This window comes from Xenopus laevis, chromosome 3L (genome assembly GCF_017654675.1).
Source record: "Xenopus laevis strain J_2021 chromosome 3L, Xenopus_laevis_v10.1, whole genome shotgun sequence".
NCBI classification, from domain to species: Eukaryota; Metazoa; Chordata; class Amphibia; order Anura; family Pipidae; genus Xenopus; species Xenopus laevis.
The window spans coordinates 75330443-75346679 of record NC_054375.1 but is presented as its reverse complement, the minus strand read 5'-3'; the positions used below and the strand labels follow the sequence as shown (position 1 = coordinate 75346679).

At 37.2% G+C, this 16237-nt stretch overlaps 1 protein-coding gene across 4 annotated transcripts in view; it reads left to right on the top strand.

Moving 5' to 3' along the window:
* The window catches only part of LOC108711140 (ankyrin repeat domain-containing protein 26), a 64225-nt gene extending 56650 nt beyond the window's left edge, over nucleotides 1-7575 (top strand). For all 4 annotated transcript variants that reach the window (XM_018252567.2, XM_018252566.2, XM_018252569.2 and 1 more), the window contains 4 exons: nucleotides 158-393; nucleotides 1528-1756; nucleotides 2237-2282; nucleotides 4583-7575. In XM_018252567.2, coding sequence (XP_018108056.1) covers nucleotides 158-393; nucleotides 1528-1756; nucleotides 2237-2282; nucleotides 4583-4734 — 663 coding nt within the window. In that variant the 3' untranslated portion in view covers nucleotides 4735-7575. The remainder of the gene's footprint in view (nucleotides 1-157; nucleotides 394-1527; nucleotides 1757-2236; nucleotides 2283-4582) is intronic.
* The last annotated feature ends 8662 nt before the right edge of the window (nucleotides 7576-16237 follow it).

The window sequence follows — 16237 nt, the reverse complement described above, 5'->3', positions numbered from 1 at the left end:
GGACCAAGACAAGTTGACGCATGTGCTTTGGATGAGGTTGATTTGCTGGGATGTATAGTATGGGCAGTATATATATATTTTTATTTGTCAAATTACAATGTTAAACGTATTACATTTGTTCAGTATCTTATATAGCTCCATTTGTTTACTGTTTTAGTCACAAGCTGCTTCACAGGAGACACTGGAACAATTAAGAGCTGCAAATGATGCTTCAGTAAGAAATCAAGTGGAGCACAGAATTCAAGAGCTAGAGTCTGAACTCCATAAAATAAAAAATGTACAGCAAGAGAGCATGCTCCAGAAAGAGTCCACTCAAACAGAACTTGAACGATTCAAGGAGTTGTACAATGAAGAACTGAAAAATAGGAATTCTCTGGCAGTAAAACTGGAAAGGTATGTGAAAATATACTGGAGCAGAAAGTTATGAATAGCCATACACGCCTATTCCAATACTTCCCAAATTTCCCATTTTCTTTACCTACTTTCTCTTATTTACATTGTTGATACAGCAATATATTAGTGCAGCACCAATGCTAAGAAATGTGGTAACTGCATCTGCACTATATGTAACCTGTTGTCTAGTATTAAACTTAGAAAGCAACTAAAGCATATATACTGTACATTGAAGGGATAATTCTCCTGAATACAAACTTATCAACCTTCCCATGCCTACTGTCTACTGTGATAGGATCATCAAGTAACTGCATGTTACTGCAGCCTATTGGCATATTTTTGGGTGAAATTACCATAATTCAATCATCTTTCTATGAAATTTAATAAGGCTGGTTTTAAAAAAAGATGAGGTGAAAATGGTTGTAAAATCACCATAGTCCATCTGCCATAGTACAGTCAAATTCCTTGAGGCATGTTAAACTATTTAACCACACATTGTTCTGAACCAGTTACCTGGTACTGTTCCCGTCTTTCACTTCCAATTTAAAATGCGTGGCTTGATGGCAGGTACTGGTGAACCTATGGCACAGTCACATAAAGTGTCATTCGAACACTTTTTACACATCCGTTTCACAACAATTTACACATTGCTCAGTGAGTTTCATGGCACCATGGTGATTGGAGTGTGATGGCTTTACAAACATCCAGGCAACTGCCTCAATAAGATTTAAGGAACCAACATGATTGCTATTTATTGTATTTTGAGTGTTCATGATTACTGAGCATGTCCAGTTTATAAAGACTTACTATTACTAGATATATCACTAGATATAACAGCTAACTCATGGATACCTGGATGAAAGAAAATATTCATCATTTTAAAATATTTTCTATACGTTTCCCCTGTTATTTCCCTGCTATGTTGAGATCAAGTAATTGCTCTTGCTTTGGATCATTGTTTTGCAAGGATTATTAACAAGTCTTTAGAAAGCACAACATATTCCACAGCTCTGCATATTAGGTGTTTTCACATTTGCATATCCTAATTTCTATGGCAAGTGAAATAAGGTTGTTTTGACATTGGTATTCTGTGTTGCACCTAGTGCTAATTAAACTATCTACTTAAATCCACAGAGCTAATGAAAGGCTTGCGGATGCCAATGCTAAGCTTCTAACCGAGCGTCAAAGAACGAAATCATTGATTGCCAGCAGTATTATGAATGGCAGCCTTGCCACAAGTCCTGTTGCAGATGTCAGCCATTTTGGAAATCTCTCTAACAGTGGTTTCAGACTTGGTGGAAGCTTTCTTAGTTCAACAGCCAATGGATTAAATACAAATAGAGTGGAGTCCTACCTTACTAAGGTAAGAAACGTGCACCACGACCGAGGTCAGGCGCATACCTTGCTTTTCAAGGCCAAATTTGGAAAGATTGCATTCTGATTCATTTAAAATGGGTAAATACGTATGTCTTCTATCGAAAACTGCAATTTGCTGCCACACTTGGTGGTTATTATGATTTTTTTTATGTACTTTTATTTTGCTTTGTTTTTTTTAAATTCATCAGTGCTCCAGATTGTAAATTCTTCAGCTATTCGGTTGTAATTTACCCCAGCAACTAGACAGTGGTTTGAATGGCAAAGTGGAAAATGAATTGCAGAGAAAAATAATAGTAAAAATAACATTATAGCTGTGCAGAGCAGTAGGTTTAAACTACTGCAAAATCAAAACTTATTTTGACAAGTTTCGCTCTCTGGGAATAAGCTGGCCAGGACAAAGCAAAACATCTGCACTTACCATATGATAATTGCTGGCACTAACCAGGAATTTATCTCCTCCTTTTAGATGCAGCAGGAGTTGGAAAAAAACATCACTAAAGAACTGGACCAAGGTGTGTGTACATTTGTAACCTTTAAAGGAAAACTATACCCCCAAAATGAATACTTAAGCAACAGATAGTTTATATCAAATTGAATGACATATTAAAGAATCTTACCAAACTGGAATATATATTTACATAAATATTGCCCTTTTACATCTCTTGCCTTGAACCACCATTTCGTGACTCTATCTGTGCTGCCTCAGAGATCACCTGACCAGAAATACTACAACACTAACTGTAACAGGAAGAAGTGAGGAAGCAAAAGGCAGAACTCTGTCTGTTAATTGGCTCATGTGACCTAACATGTGGTTTGTATGTGTGCACAGTGAATCGTACGATCTCAGGGGGCGGCCCTTATTTTTTAAAATGGCAATTTTCTATTTATGATTACCCAATGGCACATACTACTAAAAAAGTATATTATTATGATAATGGTTCATTTACATGAAGCAGGGTTTTACACATGAGCTGTTTTACTCAGTATCTTTTAATAGAGACCTACATTGTTTGAGGGGTATAGTTTTCCTTTAATTGTGTCCTTAATCTATGTGATTAAAAGTGAATTTGATGCATTCAAAGGAAATTGAAACTTTAAAAGCAAAGGAATATAAACTTGTTCAAGGTGTTCCTGTAAGCACTTTTGCTATTCACTTTTTTATTTTTGTAAAATGTTTGTATTGTATTGTTAATATTATGGAATTGAAAGCACAGTGCTGCCTCCTGTTCAGTAAAAAAACAGTGTTCCCTGCAGAAGCAGCCTCAGGCATTACCATTCAAGCAGTAATTGCAATGTAAGCCCCATATTTTTTTTTAGTAGATAGATGAGCTGTTTAAAATACAATGGATATGTCGTTTGTCATTTATACCATTATTTTCTCTTTCACTCAATTCACACCCAACCTTTTCGAATACAATGGGATATAATTATCAGAGTGAAGTTCCCCACAGTCTGCTAGAGTGAAATCCCACCACTCTCCATTCATTTCTATGGGATTTTGAAAGGCGTATTTATCAAAGGATGAACTTTCACCATTGATAAATACTATTTTAAATACCCCATAAAAATGAATGAAGAGTGGCAGAATTTCACTGTAGTGGACTTTGGCTATCTCTAACTTAACTCTTTGATAAATATACCCCATTAACTCTAATAGGGGATGTCATGCCTAAATACTAAAATTTTAAAAAAATAAGTTCTGATCTGGAAGTATAAAAGGTTGCTACACACAGGCCCTACCACCAAGGCAGTAAAGTCTGCAGAAATAATCTAAAATATTTATCACATCCATGTCCTTGTCAAAGTGCAAACCAGGGTCATGAGGGTTGACTAAGATTAAATGGACTGGAAAGTGTATGGCTTGTTGGTTGGTGTTCATGTGTCATAGTTTATATCGTATTAAGTGGCATATTAAAGAATCTTACCAAACTGGAATATATATTTAAGTAAATCTTGCCCTTTTACATCTCTTGCCTTGAGCCACCATTTCGTGATGGTCTGTGTGCTGCCTCAGAGATCACCTGACCAGAAATACTTCAACTTTAACTGTAACAGGAAGAAGTGTGGAAGCAAAAGACACAACTCTGTCTGTTAATTGGCTCATGTGACCTAACATGTATGGTTTGTTGGTATGTTTGTGAGTACAGTGAATATTACGATCCCAGGGGGCGGCCCTTATTTTTTAAAATGGCAATTTTCTATTAATGATTACCCAATGGCACATACTACTAGAAAAGTATATTATTATGAAACTGGTTTATTTACATGAAGCAGGATTTTACACATGAGCTGTTTTATGCAATATCTTTTTATAGAGACCTACATTGTTTGGGGGGTATAGTTTTCCTTTAAAGCCTAAACACAGGGAACCCCATGAAGACTCTTATCAAAGGTTGGCTCTTCCAGTGACAAAAACACGTTTTGACTCATCGATACATATGAGGCTTTGAGTGGAGATCCAACTATGAAATACGGAAGAGATTGATTCTGCTCTGTTGGGTGCAGTTCAAGATTAATGCTTTCCATATTACAGATTTGTGTTGTGTGTAGTTCCAGTTGATAAGAGGGTAATAGCATTTTTATGTCCTTCATGAATGACCTACATGATGGACTTTCAAAACATACAATCCCAATGTGCATCTGCTATCATTTCATTAGTTAGAAAATAAGTGATAAAGTTTAAAGTGTTAAAAACTGTTCCCTTCTAGCTGTAGCCTGAGAGTTAAATACATTTATTTTCTTGTTTCAAGCATCACATGCACACAATTGTATATTGCCATATTCAGTGTGCTTTATTTTTTCTTCCTATTAGCTAACGCTGAACTAGAAACCGGGTCGTCTGCAAGAGTTTCTCCTGTAGGTTCCATTGCAGGGTCCTTAAGAAACTTAAACGTTGATCAAGACCCAGTCTCCAGAGCCACCCAGCAGTATCTTGAGGTCCTTAAGAAGAATAACATGATCTAAACACTATTTAAACGTTATGAAATTGAAACTGCTTAAACTAATGTGAATATACAAATCTTACTTAGCTGGAAATGTTAATTAAAGGGGAACTATTGTGAAAATTGAAATGTATTATAAGCTTCATCACACTGAAACTTTCTGAATATAATCAATTAGAAATTCTGTACCATTTCTGACATAATCAAGTTGCTCTACACAATTTGCCTCTCTTCATGCAGGAGTTGGGAATATGCTTTTAAATGACAGGTTTAATATATCTTTTTTTGTGGGGGGGAGCTCTCTTTCCTAGCTAATGTATTAGAGCTAACTCAAGTAATTCCAGCAAAAATAAAATGTAACAAAATAACTGACTTTGGCACAAATCCTGCATGTGAGCACTAATCTTGTAGAAAAAAGGTGCCCCCCCCAAACACTGCACTGGACCTAACGGTCAATCAAAATCAGTCTTCCGAATCCTACATGAGGACAAAATGAAGAGAGACGGGTTGCTGAGGGGGTAGAGAGAGTGAAAAATTAACTTGATGATTTCAGAAACAGCACAGGATTTAGACAGTTTCAGTATAATGAAGTTTGAATTAGATTTTGGTTTTGCAATCGTTACCTTTTAACTGTTTTGCATAATGCACTTGTAGATACAATATTCTACAACCCGCAAAAATCTAAGCCATTAACAGCACACTAAAGCAGGTTGCATGTGCATTTTGTTTTTATTTAAAGGGTTCATTTACATAAGCAACCAGCAGAGTTGCAACTGTCACACACCTTCCACTATTCCCAGACAACACATCTGCCTATAGTCTTGCCACAACAGAAGCTTGTTTGATTTTAATACAGAGATCCGCAGGCTTTTTGGGTGCAAACCTCATTTTGTGGTTAAACCAAGCTATGACTACACTGTTAAAATGCTGCCAATATCCAACAATAGAAATGAGGATCCTTCCCCTGTCACATCACCCAAACTCGTACCCTGGGGAGTAGGTTTAGTAGTTTAGAAACCTATACTCTTAAAACAACAGAACGCTACTACATGCAGTGTTTCTGTCAGGGCCAAACGGCTCAGATGGGTTAGGAGTTGGGACCAAAAAGGAAGTTGCAAACAAAGAGTCCAATACATGGGACCCAAAGGGGCATGTTCTTAGTCCTATCCAGGCGAAGAGATCAGGTCAAGCAAGGTCAGGAGACAAACAAGTAGGTCACAACAAGAAAATCAATCAGAGAGAAATTTTAGCAGACATAGGAACACTCAAAAGTTAGACCTATACTCTGGCATTGAACCCAGGTCCTCAGCTATTTATTTAGAATTTTTGAGCCAGAAGTGTTGTGATGACCACGTGCTTGCACTCTGATGTCATTGCATCGCACCACGACCCATGTGACAGACATGGGCGCCAGCTTTTAGGATGTGACATTGGAGGAGATAGGAGCACCTTTGAGTGCTCCTGACAGTTTCTTAATCTTATCCTGATGACTTTCTGCAAACATAAAAAAACAGGCAATTTGTTCATATAGCATGGGCTGTACCAGTTGGTAAGACTGTTTGGTACACTGAAATTATTCTAATAACACTACAAACATTTACGGTACATATTTAGCAAGAACCTAGTAGTATTATTTTTATATTGGATTTTTGTTCTGCATCTATTTATTCGTTGTTTGTAACTATTTAATCATCCGCTCATTTAAAACCATTTGTTGAAAAAGTGCATGGTTTGCACCATTTGCTGCTGTTAATTGTAATTCTACGTGTTCTACATGTGCACTCTGTCTAATAATGTAAGAATATTCCATTTGTAACATATCTTAAATAATTGTTAGCAAGGGTACTGTATATGAGAGTTGTGTGCTCTTCATTCTGTAACAGTATTTATACTAAAGAACAGATTTTTAGTGCCAATATTTTCTAGAATGTATTTTTATAAACCAGTCGCATTCACTGCATAAAGACAGTTGCATAACCATAGTGGGGGTTTTGAACGTTGCAGTTGAAATGACTCTAACTGCCACAACCAAACTGTAGCTGTAGCTTGAAAGCCTGAAGAAAGCATCACAGCACCTGGATTCATAAGAAAGGATATTTACTCAGACATGATTCTAATCATCAAGAAAATCTTCAGGAAAGATTTCAACCCTTTTAGTTTTGGCACATTCGATTTTAGGATTGTCACTTTGCCCTCACCTTATATTTTATTACATTATTAAAATAAGGAAGTATGTTTACAAGCTAGAGGATAATGTCACCTGAAACATAGGAAATTGCCTACATTTGCTATTGCTTAAAACGTCAGGTTGAGTTAGCGGTAGCTTCACTGAATTTTTGGAGGAAAATGTATACGGTTTATAGAATATACAATCTCCAAAAAAAAATCAATCGGGCATATGCAGTAGGCACCTTTTTGAGGTCTTCACAATTCACAGTAGAGAATAGGAGAGCTCAGAAAACAGGGTGGAGCTTCACATTAGACAAGGAAGTAGCTGAGAGAGCTGCAGTTGAGCTGCTTGTGATACAGAATCACAGGGAGGCAGAATGCAGGGAGAAAGGTATGTTATGCCAGGGTTAATCTGAGTAATGTTAGGGATTGGGAAAAAAGTTTACTTATTCTTTAAGGTCTTACAATGGTATCTTTTCTGAATGACTCAATGGTCTGTGTTGCTTTCTTACCAGTCTAGTTCTACTGTTTAATCCACCCATTTGCTACATTTCATAAGTTTGAATTCATGACAAATCTGGTACACAACCATCCTTTATTTATCATTATCTGTATTTTAAATAATAGTTTCTACTATAAACCTGTGGAGATCCGAAAGGATATATGCTCACATTAAATATTTTATTACCAAAAATGTGTCTGTGTAGTATATTCCAAACATAACCAAGAATTATTCATCCAAAAAACTGTTAAAGGTATTGTGTGGTGATATTGTTCTTGCAAATCTAGAGTTGCATTGAAAGTTACACTGATATGGGATGGTGATTAAAACTTGGGATCTAAAGCCAAAACATTGATGTAAACTTACTCGGGATGAGCACTTTTGCTATTTACATTCATGTACTGTTTTTAGCAGTTTCTGAGATATTTGTAGATTTAAAGGGTTTACCAGACTTTTGCTGAAAGCCGTCTTAATCTTAATTAAACTTAACTGCGAATATATCAGAAACCATAAAATTTATGTAAACTGAAAAAAGCACTCAGAGGGCTGCTTTGAGTAACTTTACATTAATGTTAGCAGCTGCTGAGATTTTATCAGTTTTAGACTAATACTTAGGGGCACATTTACTATTGGTCGAATATCGAGGGTTAATTAACCCTCGAAGTTAAATCCTTTGACTTCGAATATCAAAGTCGAAGGATTTAAGAATCTTTCGAAACTAACGATTCGAAGGATTTTAATCCATCCGTCAAACGATTTTCCTTCGATCCCAAATTGCCTAGAAAGCCTATGGGGACCTTCCCCATAGGCTAACATCGGTGCTCGGTAGGTTTTAGGTGGCAAAGTAGGTGGTCAAAGTTTTTTTTAAAGAGACAGTACTTTGACTATTGAATAGTCAAACGATTTTTAGTCGTAGTCAATGGTTGAAGTAGCCAAAAAAAGTATTTTTTATTCTAATCCTTCACTTGAGCTAAGTAAATGTGCCCCCTAGAGTTGCCACCTTTTCTGGAAAAAAAATACCGGCCTTCCTATATATTTATCTTTTTTCCCTATTAATAACATTGGGATCAACTATCATTTTTACCGGCCAGGCGGGTAAAATACTGGCCAGTTGGCAACCCTACTAGTACTACCTGGCTTTTGGATCAACAGCTCTCAAAGTCTGTAACCCTTCCTTACTATACAGGAAGTGCATTTAATGTTAAGTTTGCGGACCTTCAAAGAGAGCTGTTAAAGAAATTGTTCAGTGTAAAAATAAAAACTGGGTAAATAGATAGGCTGTGCAAAATAAAAAATGTTTCTAATATAGTTAGCCAAAAATGTAATGTATAAAGGCTGGAGTGATTTGATGTATAACATGTCAGTCAGAACACTACTTCCTGCTTTTCAGCTCTCTTGGTTTACACTGACTGGTTACCCTGGTTACCAGGCAGTAACCAATCAGAGACTTGAGGGGGGGCCACATGGGTCATATCTGTTGCTTTTGAATCTGAGCTGAATGCCGAAGGTCGATTACAAACTGACTGAACAGAAATGTCCCATGTGGCCCCCCTTCAAGTCGCTGACTAAGGGGCATGTTTACTAACATTGGAGATAAATATCTGGAGAGATTTCTGGAGATGTTGCCCATAGCAACCAATCAGATCTTTGCTTTTGTTTTCTAAGTTATAGATGGCTGTTTAAATCTAATTGCTGATTGGTTGCCATGGGCAACATCTCCAGAAATCTCTCCAGATATTTATCTCCAATGTTAGTAAACATGCCCCTAACTCAGAGTTATAGAGCTGAAAAGCAGGAAGTTGGATTCTGGCTGTTTTATTAGACATCTGTTCACTCCAACCTTTATACATTACTATCTATTTACACCGTTTTTAGTTTCACACTGAACTGTTCCTTTAAGCCATAGAGCAGATCTAAATTGCAAGTGCTTAGAGGACCACCCTTTATTTAGAAACCCAATATTCAGAAAGTCCTGAATTACAGGAAGGCCATCTCCTATGCTTCCATAGACACGTTCTCTAACATGATTAACTCTGATATAGAAAAGGGTTTGCATAAACATGTTGTCCCAAAGGTAAATAATCTACACCTAAAAGAAAAAAATGCATTAATTAACTTGCAAAAGGACAAAGGGTTAATTATTAAGAAAGCCGATAAGGGGGGCAGCATTGTCGTAATGAATAAGGAGGATTATTTGAAGGAAGCGCATAGACAGTTAAACAATACTGAACATTATAAACCTCTTAATAATGATCCAACGGAAAGGTTAAAAACTGATATTGACATGTTTCTCGAAGATGCATGCCTAACAGGGGTAATCTCTCCTGAAATACAGGAACTCTTACGTAAGGACAACCCCAGGGTGCCAATTTTTTACCTCTTACCCAAGGTGCATAAAACCTTGATAAATCCCCCAGGAAGACCTATCGTGTCAGGGGTTAATTCATTACTACAACCCCTGGCCATTTATATAGATACATACTTACAGGAAATCCTACCCAAATTAGACACTTGTCTAAGCGACACCACACAATTTTTAAAAACAATTGAAGGGTTCACAGTAGGACCACATTCTACTATACTTTGCACTATAGATGTCAAAGACCTATATACCTCTATCCCACATGATGAGGGTATTGAATGTACCAGGGAATACTTGTCCTGTGAGAATTTGCCCACACATGAGATAAATTTTCTATGTGATTGCTTGGAGCTGGTGTTAAAACGTAATTATTTTCGGTTTGATTCTGACTATTTCCTTCAGGCCCAAGGTACCAGTATGGGGGCCAACATGGCTCCGGCCTACGCAAATATTTTTATGCATAGGATTGAGCATGAGCATATCTTACATAACCCAAAATTTAAGGAACATATTGCCTTATGGAAAAGATATATGGATGATATGTTCCTGATTTGGACAGGTTCCCCTGAGATACTCACAGAATTTTTCACATATCTTAATACCATCCATGATACCATCAAATTTACCACCTGTATTGGTCCCAATAGTGTTAATTACCTAGATGTACAGGTCACAAGTTCAGATGGCTCGCTTACGACGGACCTGTATAAAAAACCCACTGATAGGAACAACATGTTGAGAAAGGATAGCTTCCACCCAATAGGGACAATTAAAGGGCTCCCAAAAAGCCAATTCATAAGGGCGAGAAGGATAACATCATCTGAAACATTATATAACAAACAAGGGGAGGAATTGGTGTCTAAATTTGTACAAAGGGGTTTCTCCAAAACAGATTTGGATAAAACTATGGATGAGGTAGGCAGAATGAAAAGGGAAGACCTAATGGTAAGAAAGACGCCCACGCAGAAAAAACTAGGGATACCTTGCGTCACTACATATGGTCCTCACTCGTCTTTCCTTAAAAGAACAATCAATAAACACTGGTCCATATTACAAAATGATAAGACTTATGGGAAATTGTTTTTGAATAACCCATTGTTTTCATACAAAAGGGGTAAAAGCATAGGTGACCAGCTCACCAAAACTGATATTAAACGGCATAAGTACAAAAAAACAGTATCCGAAAGAGTGGGCACCTTTCCATGTCTCAACTGTGGACACTGTAGTGGTGTAATAAAAGGAGATGTCTGTACCCATCCCAGCAAAGGCTTCCCCATAGGACTAAAATGTTTCGCCACTTGCAATACGGAAGGGGTTATCTACTTATTAAAATGCCCATGTGGACTGGGATACGTGGGACAAACCTCAAGGATGTGCAGAGTAAGGTTAAATGAACACAAAAGTGTGATTAGAAACTTTGTACCTGAAATGGAAGGGTGTGACCCGGCGATAAGTAAAAAGAAGGACAGAATCAAAAAAGAAACTTTATTAGCGAAGCACTTTTATGTACAAAAACATACAGTATCGCAATTAAGGTGGCAAATCCTTGAAAAGATTACAGCACCACAAGGGAACGAGATGAAGCTGGCATTGCTTAAAAGAGAAGCGTTCTGGATATGGAAACTAGAAACCGTGCAACCTAAGGGTTTAAATGAGAATTTTAGTTTATCTTGTTTTCTGTAAACACTTCACTGCTGTTACTTACACTGTGTTTCCTTTCCACAGATAACCTGGGCCAGCGGGAATTATGAGAAATAGAGATTACGGTTAACACCCCGCTGGTTGTGAGTAGTATTAGCCATTTTTGGCTATTAATAATTATAATTGCTGTGCTGAAGGGATTACATACATGCATTTCTGTATATATGATTGAACTTTTGAATCTACACAAGGACAATGAGTGTCAAGCCTCACTTTGAAATACACTGAACCCTGGTGGACTATGGGTAAAGGGGTGGGATCACATGTACCCCAAATGCCTTAAATATGTTTGTAGCACTTAAGTTTGTATCCTGACGAAGGGAGGGTTAATCCCCCCCGAAACGTTGATGCACAGGTGGTCACAATAAAAAATAGGGGACGCTCCCCACCTGCAACATATTTGGTGTCTGTGCGATTCTCTTTCTACTTTCCACTGCATCTCCTATAAAGTCCATTTGTAGCAAAAGGTTCCAATTTTTTTAATTTCATTTTTTTCTCTGTAACAACAATAAAAACAATCCTAGTGGGTTTATTTAAAGGACAAGGAAAAGCTAAATATAATATGAACTTAAACAAAAGGTGTACCTCTATGCAGGCTATCAGAGTAGAAATCTTTTTGATGTGTGCCTCGGTTTAAAAGATCCATAGCGGACTATCTCACAAATGCTTGCAGTACAGAATGCCAGCTACCCAGAAGTCACGTGCTCCTCTCAAGACCAAGACTGTCACGCATGCGCATTAGATCATAATTGGCTTTAGCGTGAGCGTGCTTTCTCCCCTGCAGCCGGCTCTGTCTCATAAATATTTTAATTTATGCCCGCCCTCCATACAAGCCTGGCCAATAGGAACCGTTGATGGGCATTGTTCTGTGGGTTGTGCTAAAGCTTGTTCTTAGAGGCTATAGGTGGGTGTGCTGGATTCCTTAGCCACTCTCTTCACTGCAGCCGGTTACTACAATATAGTCAATATGTATAGAGACACACACACATAAAGACTAACAGACACACAAGTCACGCAGCTCCTTTAAATAATATCAGCAAACAGCTCTTTAGGAAAGGGTAAGAGTAACATTGGAGTGAATATTTATTATGATTGACAGCAGAGAGCGCTTCTGATGCTCGTCCACCGCTACTATTGTTACACGCTTTCAATATTAATGCATGCGCAAAACCGCAGGATGGATGTAGATGATGAAGCGCTCCAGTCCAAAATGGCAGACGCGATCATCGCGTGATAACATGAAAGCAGAGATGACAAATGTCAGAAGAGGTATTTGGGGAAAAATAAGTTATTGATCGAGGGGGGGGAAGCAGATTTATCAAAGGTCGTATTTAAAAAACTTCGAAATTCGAATGAAAAAAGACCAACCGGAAATGTATTTATTTAATTTTTTATGGCCGAATAGGTCTGTTTTCGATTGATTTCGAATACGATTCGAAAACTTCTATTTATCAAAGTCCACCAATTGACTCCAAATAGGAGTCCCCCTTAGGCTAAAACAGCAATTCAGCAGGTTTTAGATGGTGAATGGTCAAAGTCAAATTTTTAAGGAGACAGTACATGATAAATTTCAATATTCAAATTTTTGAATTTTTTTTCAAATTCAAATCAAATTTGGACTATTCCCTAGTACACAAAAATTAGCCTCGACATTCGAGTTTTTTTAATACGAATTTTCACTTTGACCTTTGATAAATCTGCCCCTAAAATGATGTTAACAGTAAAAACTGAGTTTCCTTGTCCTTTACTGTTTATTATGGAAAGATCCATTATCTGAAAAAACCAAGATCTGAAGCATTCTGGGTAATATATATTATGCATGTATCATATCCAACAAGGATTAGCCGTGGAGAATGAATCATGACTTATTACAAATACTGTAGAAGCACATAAAATAGCAGAAACTTTGCTGGTGATACAGATGTTCTCCGGATACCTTGCATGGTATCACTATGGTCATAAAAATGCAAAGTAAAAACCGCACACACAGCACCGACATGGTGGTCAAATAAATCGCACAAAGCACCATTTCAATGCTAAGCTGTATGTGTGGCACCTATTTTGCATCCGCATGATCATGAGTTATCTCTTCATTCACATCATTTTGAAATCTTTGGGGGCACAAGTTTTGATACATTTGTAACGCTAATTTGGATTGTATTATAGGCCAATAAAGGTCAGTGTCCAGCTAAACAGTAGAGCAAGGGTTACACTCAACTCTAAGACTTAAGGCAGGACCTTCGCTAGGTGAAAGTTATAAAGGAAAGGTGCAATGGAATTTTACTCCCATAGGCTACTGTGGTTAAAAGTAAAAATAAAGGACACCAGGAGGTTCTTGCAGCAACAAAACAGGACAAAGTTATTTTGCCAATGATCCACAGGGTTATACTCAATACTCAAGAATCAAAAGAGGCAAGGTATTGCAAATGTTAAATATACCAAGCTAGTTTAGCAAAAGCACTGTAACATCATGTGGATGCAGCTAAGGAAGTTTAAGGTGCACCGCTAGGAATGCCCCGTCGTGGTCCAGATCCCATACAGAGGATGATGAGGAGAATAAATATAATCCCTTCACTTTAGGCACTAGGAGCCACTCCCTACTACAAATCGTTGTTGGAGCACTGGCTTCTCATTCTAATTAACCTCTCTGTCTCACTCTCCTAGAGAGTGCAATGAAAGAGTTAACCTTCACCTGTCTTGGCTGTGATAACTTTTTTCAGCCAGTTGTAGGTTGAGCACTGAAAGCAATCAGTGAAGATTTTCACTAAACCCAGGACAGACTAGTGCACTTTTGCAATTTACATATAAGCCGTTTAAGACTACAACTACTGTATCAGGCCTTTGGTGAACAACTTTCTTTGACAGTCAAAATGCCTAACTGTGCATATCCTGTATACTGCATTAACTGTATGATCGCTGACTGGCTTTCTAGTTCTAGACTTATACCACCAGGCTATTGGCTCAATATTTAAAAATGAATTAAAAAAAAAAAATAGAAAATGAATGCAATTTACATCTATTCATTTTTTAAACTTCCCATTTAACGGCAACGGCTTGTCGACGCTAGTATAGATGATTCAGCTCAAAACTTTATTTAGCCTGAGATACCACTTGTACCAATAATGGCAGATAGTTGTCATTAAAATCATCCACAGCCAAAACAATATGATCTCCGAAGAGCAAGGGAAATGCATTGATTGTATCCTGATGTTTTGCTTTTGAAAACTTGAAAACAAAACGAAAAAGTGGTTGATCACATGTACAGTCTGGCAATATGGACTGGACTAATTATGATGAGGCCTCCAGTAAATTGTGTACTTGGTTTAACAGATATTTAAACTATATTTAAAAAAACAATCGTACAACTTATTGCAGTAACTGATAACTAATGACAAATGCGCATACATTTATATATCATTAATCTTTAAAGGATGAGCAAAGAGGTAATAACCAGGAATGCCGATTTACCAGGAACCCCCCCCCCCAGTGATAATTATTACTAATCCCAGAGTTTCCTCTATGCTGAAAAACACATCAGCCTGGGGTACTACTACACTGCTGGGTCCTGTCATCTTGTCTGCTGCCCTGGGTGGTGCACATGTGCAGTAGAATGTAAACCACATAAAGCAGATATATTCTTTTGTAACCATTTGGACACAACTCTTAGTAAATGTATCCATATTTGGAATTGGGAATTGCTGAGATACTGACTTCTATAGATAAAGAAAAAAAACATATCTAAAGTCCAAAAAAGTCAATTAAAAAAAATTTGCCCCTACAGCAGATTGAATAGTAACTTTTTATCCCAGTGCCCCACCTCCCATGTGGCACCCACAATCCCCCTGCTCCCACTATAATGCCCATGAAGGAATCACAGGACAGGTGAAGGGGGGCTTCAAATGCAGTGTGGAATAACATGAATTGGCCCATCTAACTATACCACCTAAGTTTATAATAAGGTACCTCTGAAAATCATATATTCTTTAAATGTTCCGTTCCAAATATACCAAATTAAAAACCATTGTTAGTTATACAATAGCTACAAACCCCAAAATAAAAATGTGCCTAATACAAGAAAACATAATCCTAAACAACTTTCCAATATGCAGTTACTAAAAATGTTCAGTGCTTTTAATGTTATTTGTAAAAACAATTGCTATTGAAAGCAGCATTTGCTTAACTCCTGGTTGTTACTTTTTAAACAATGTTTAAACAATGTTGCAAAAGTCTTAGTTCCCAGCAAAGACACTGCTATAGCAATACATATACTAATAACTTAAAAACCATAGTACATTTATAATTAATGTTTATTGCAATATTGCTTAGAATTAGGGGGTTATTTTTAGTTTTTTTTTGGGTTGACATTACCTTCAAAGAAAAAAATCAGATGAAAAAAAAAGTGTACAACAGAGAATCCTCCACAAGTTTAATACTGTTACACTTGTGGACATTCCCCCATTGTACACTTTTTCCCCCGATAAGCCTTTGTCTTTAAAGGGATACTGTCATGGAAAAACATGTTTTTTCTAAAACACATCCATTAATAGAGCTACTCTAGTAGAATTCTGCACTGAAATCCATTTCTCAAAAGAGCAAACTGATTTATTTATATTCAATTTTGAAATCTGACATGGGGCTAGACATTTTGTCAATTTCCCAGCTGCCCCTGGTCATGTGAGAGAGAGAAATGCTTAGGAGAGAAAATGCTTTCTGGCAGGCTGCTGTTTTTCCTTCTCAATGTAACTGAATGTGTCTGAGTGGGACATGGGTTTTTACTATTGAGTGTTGTTC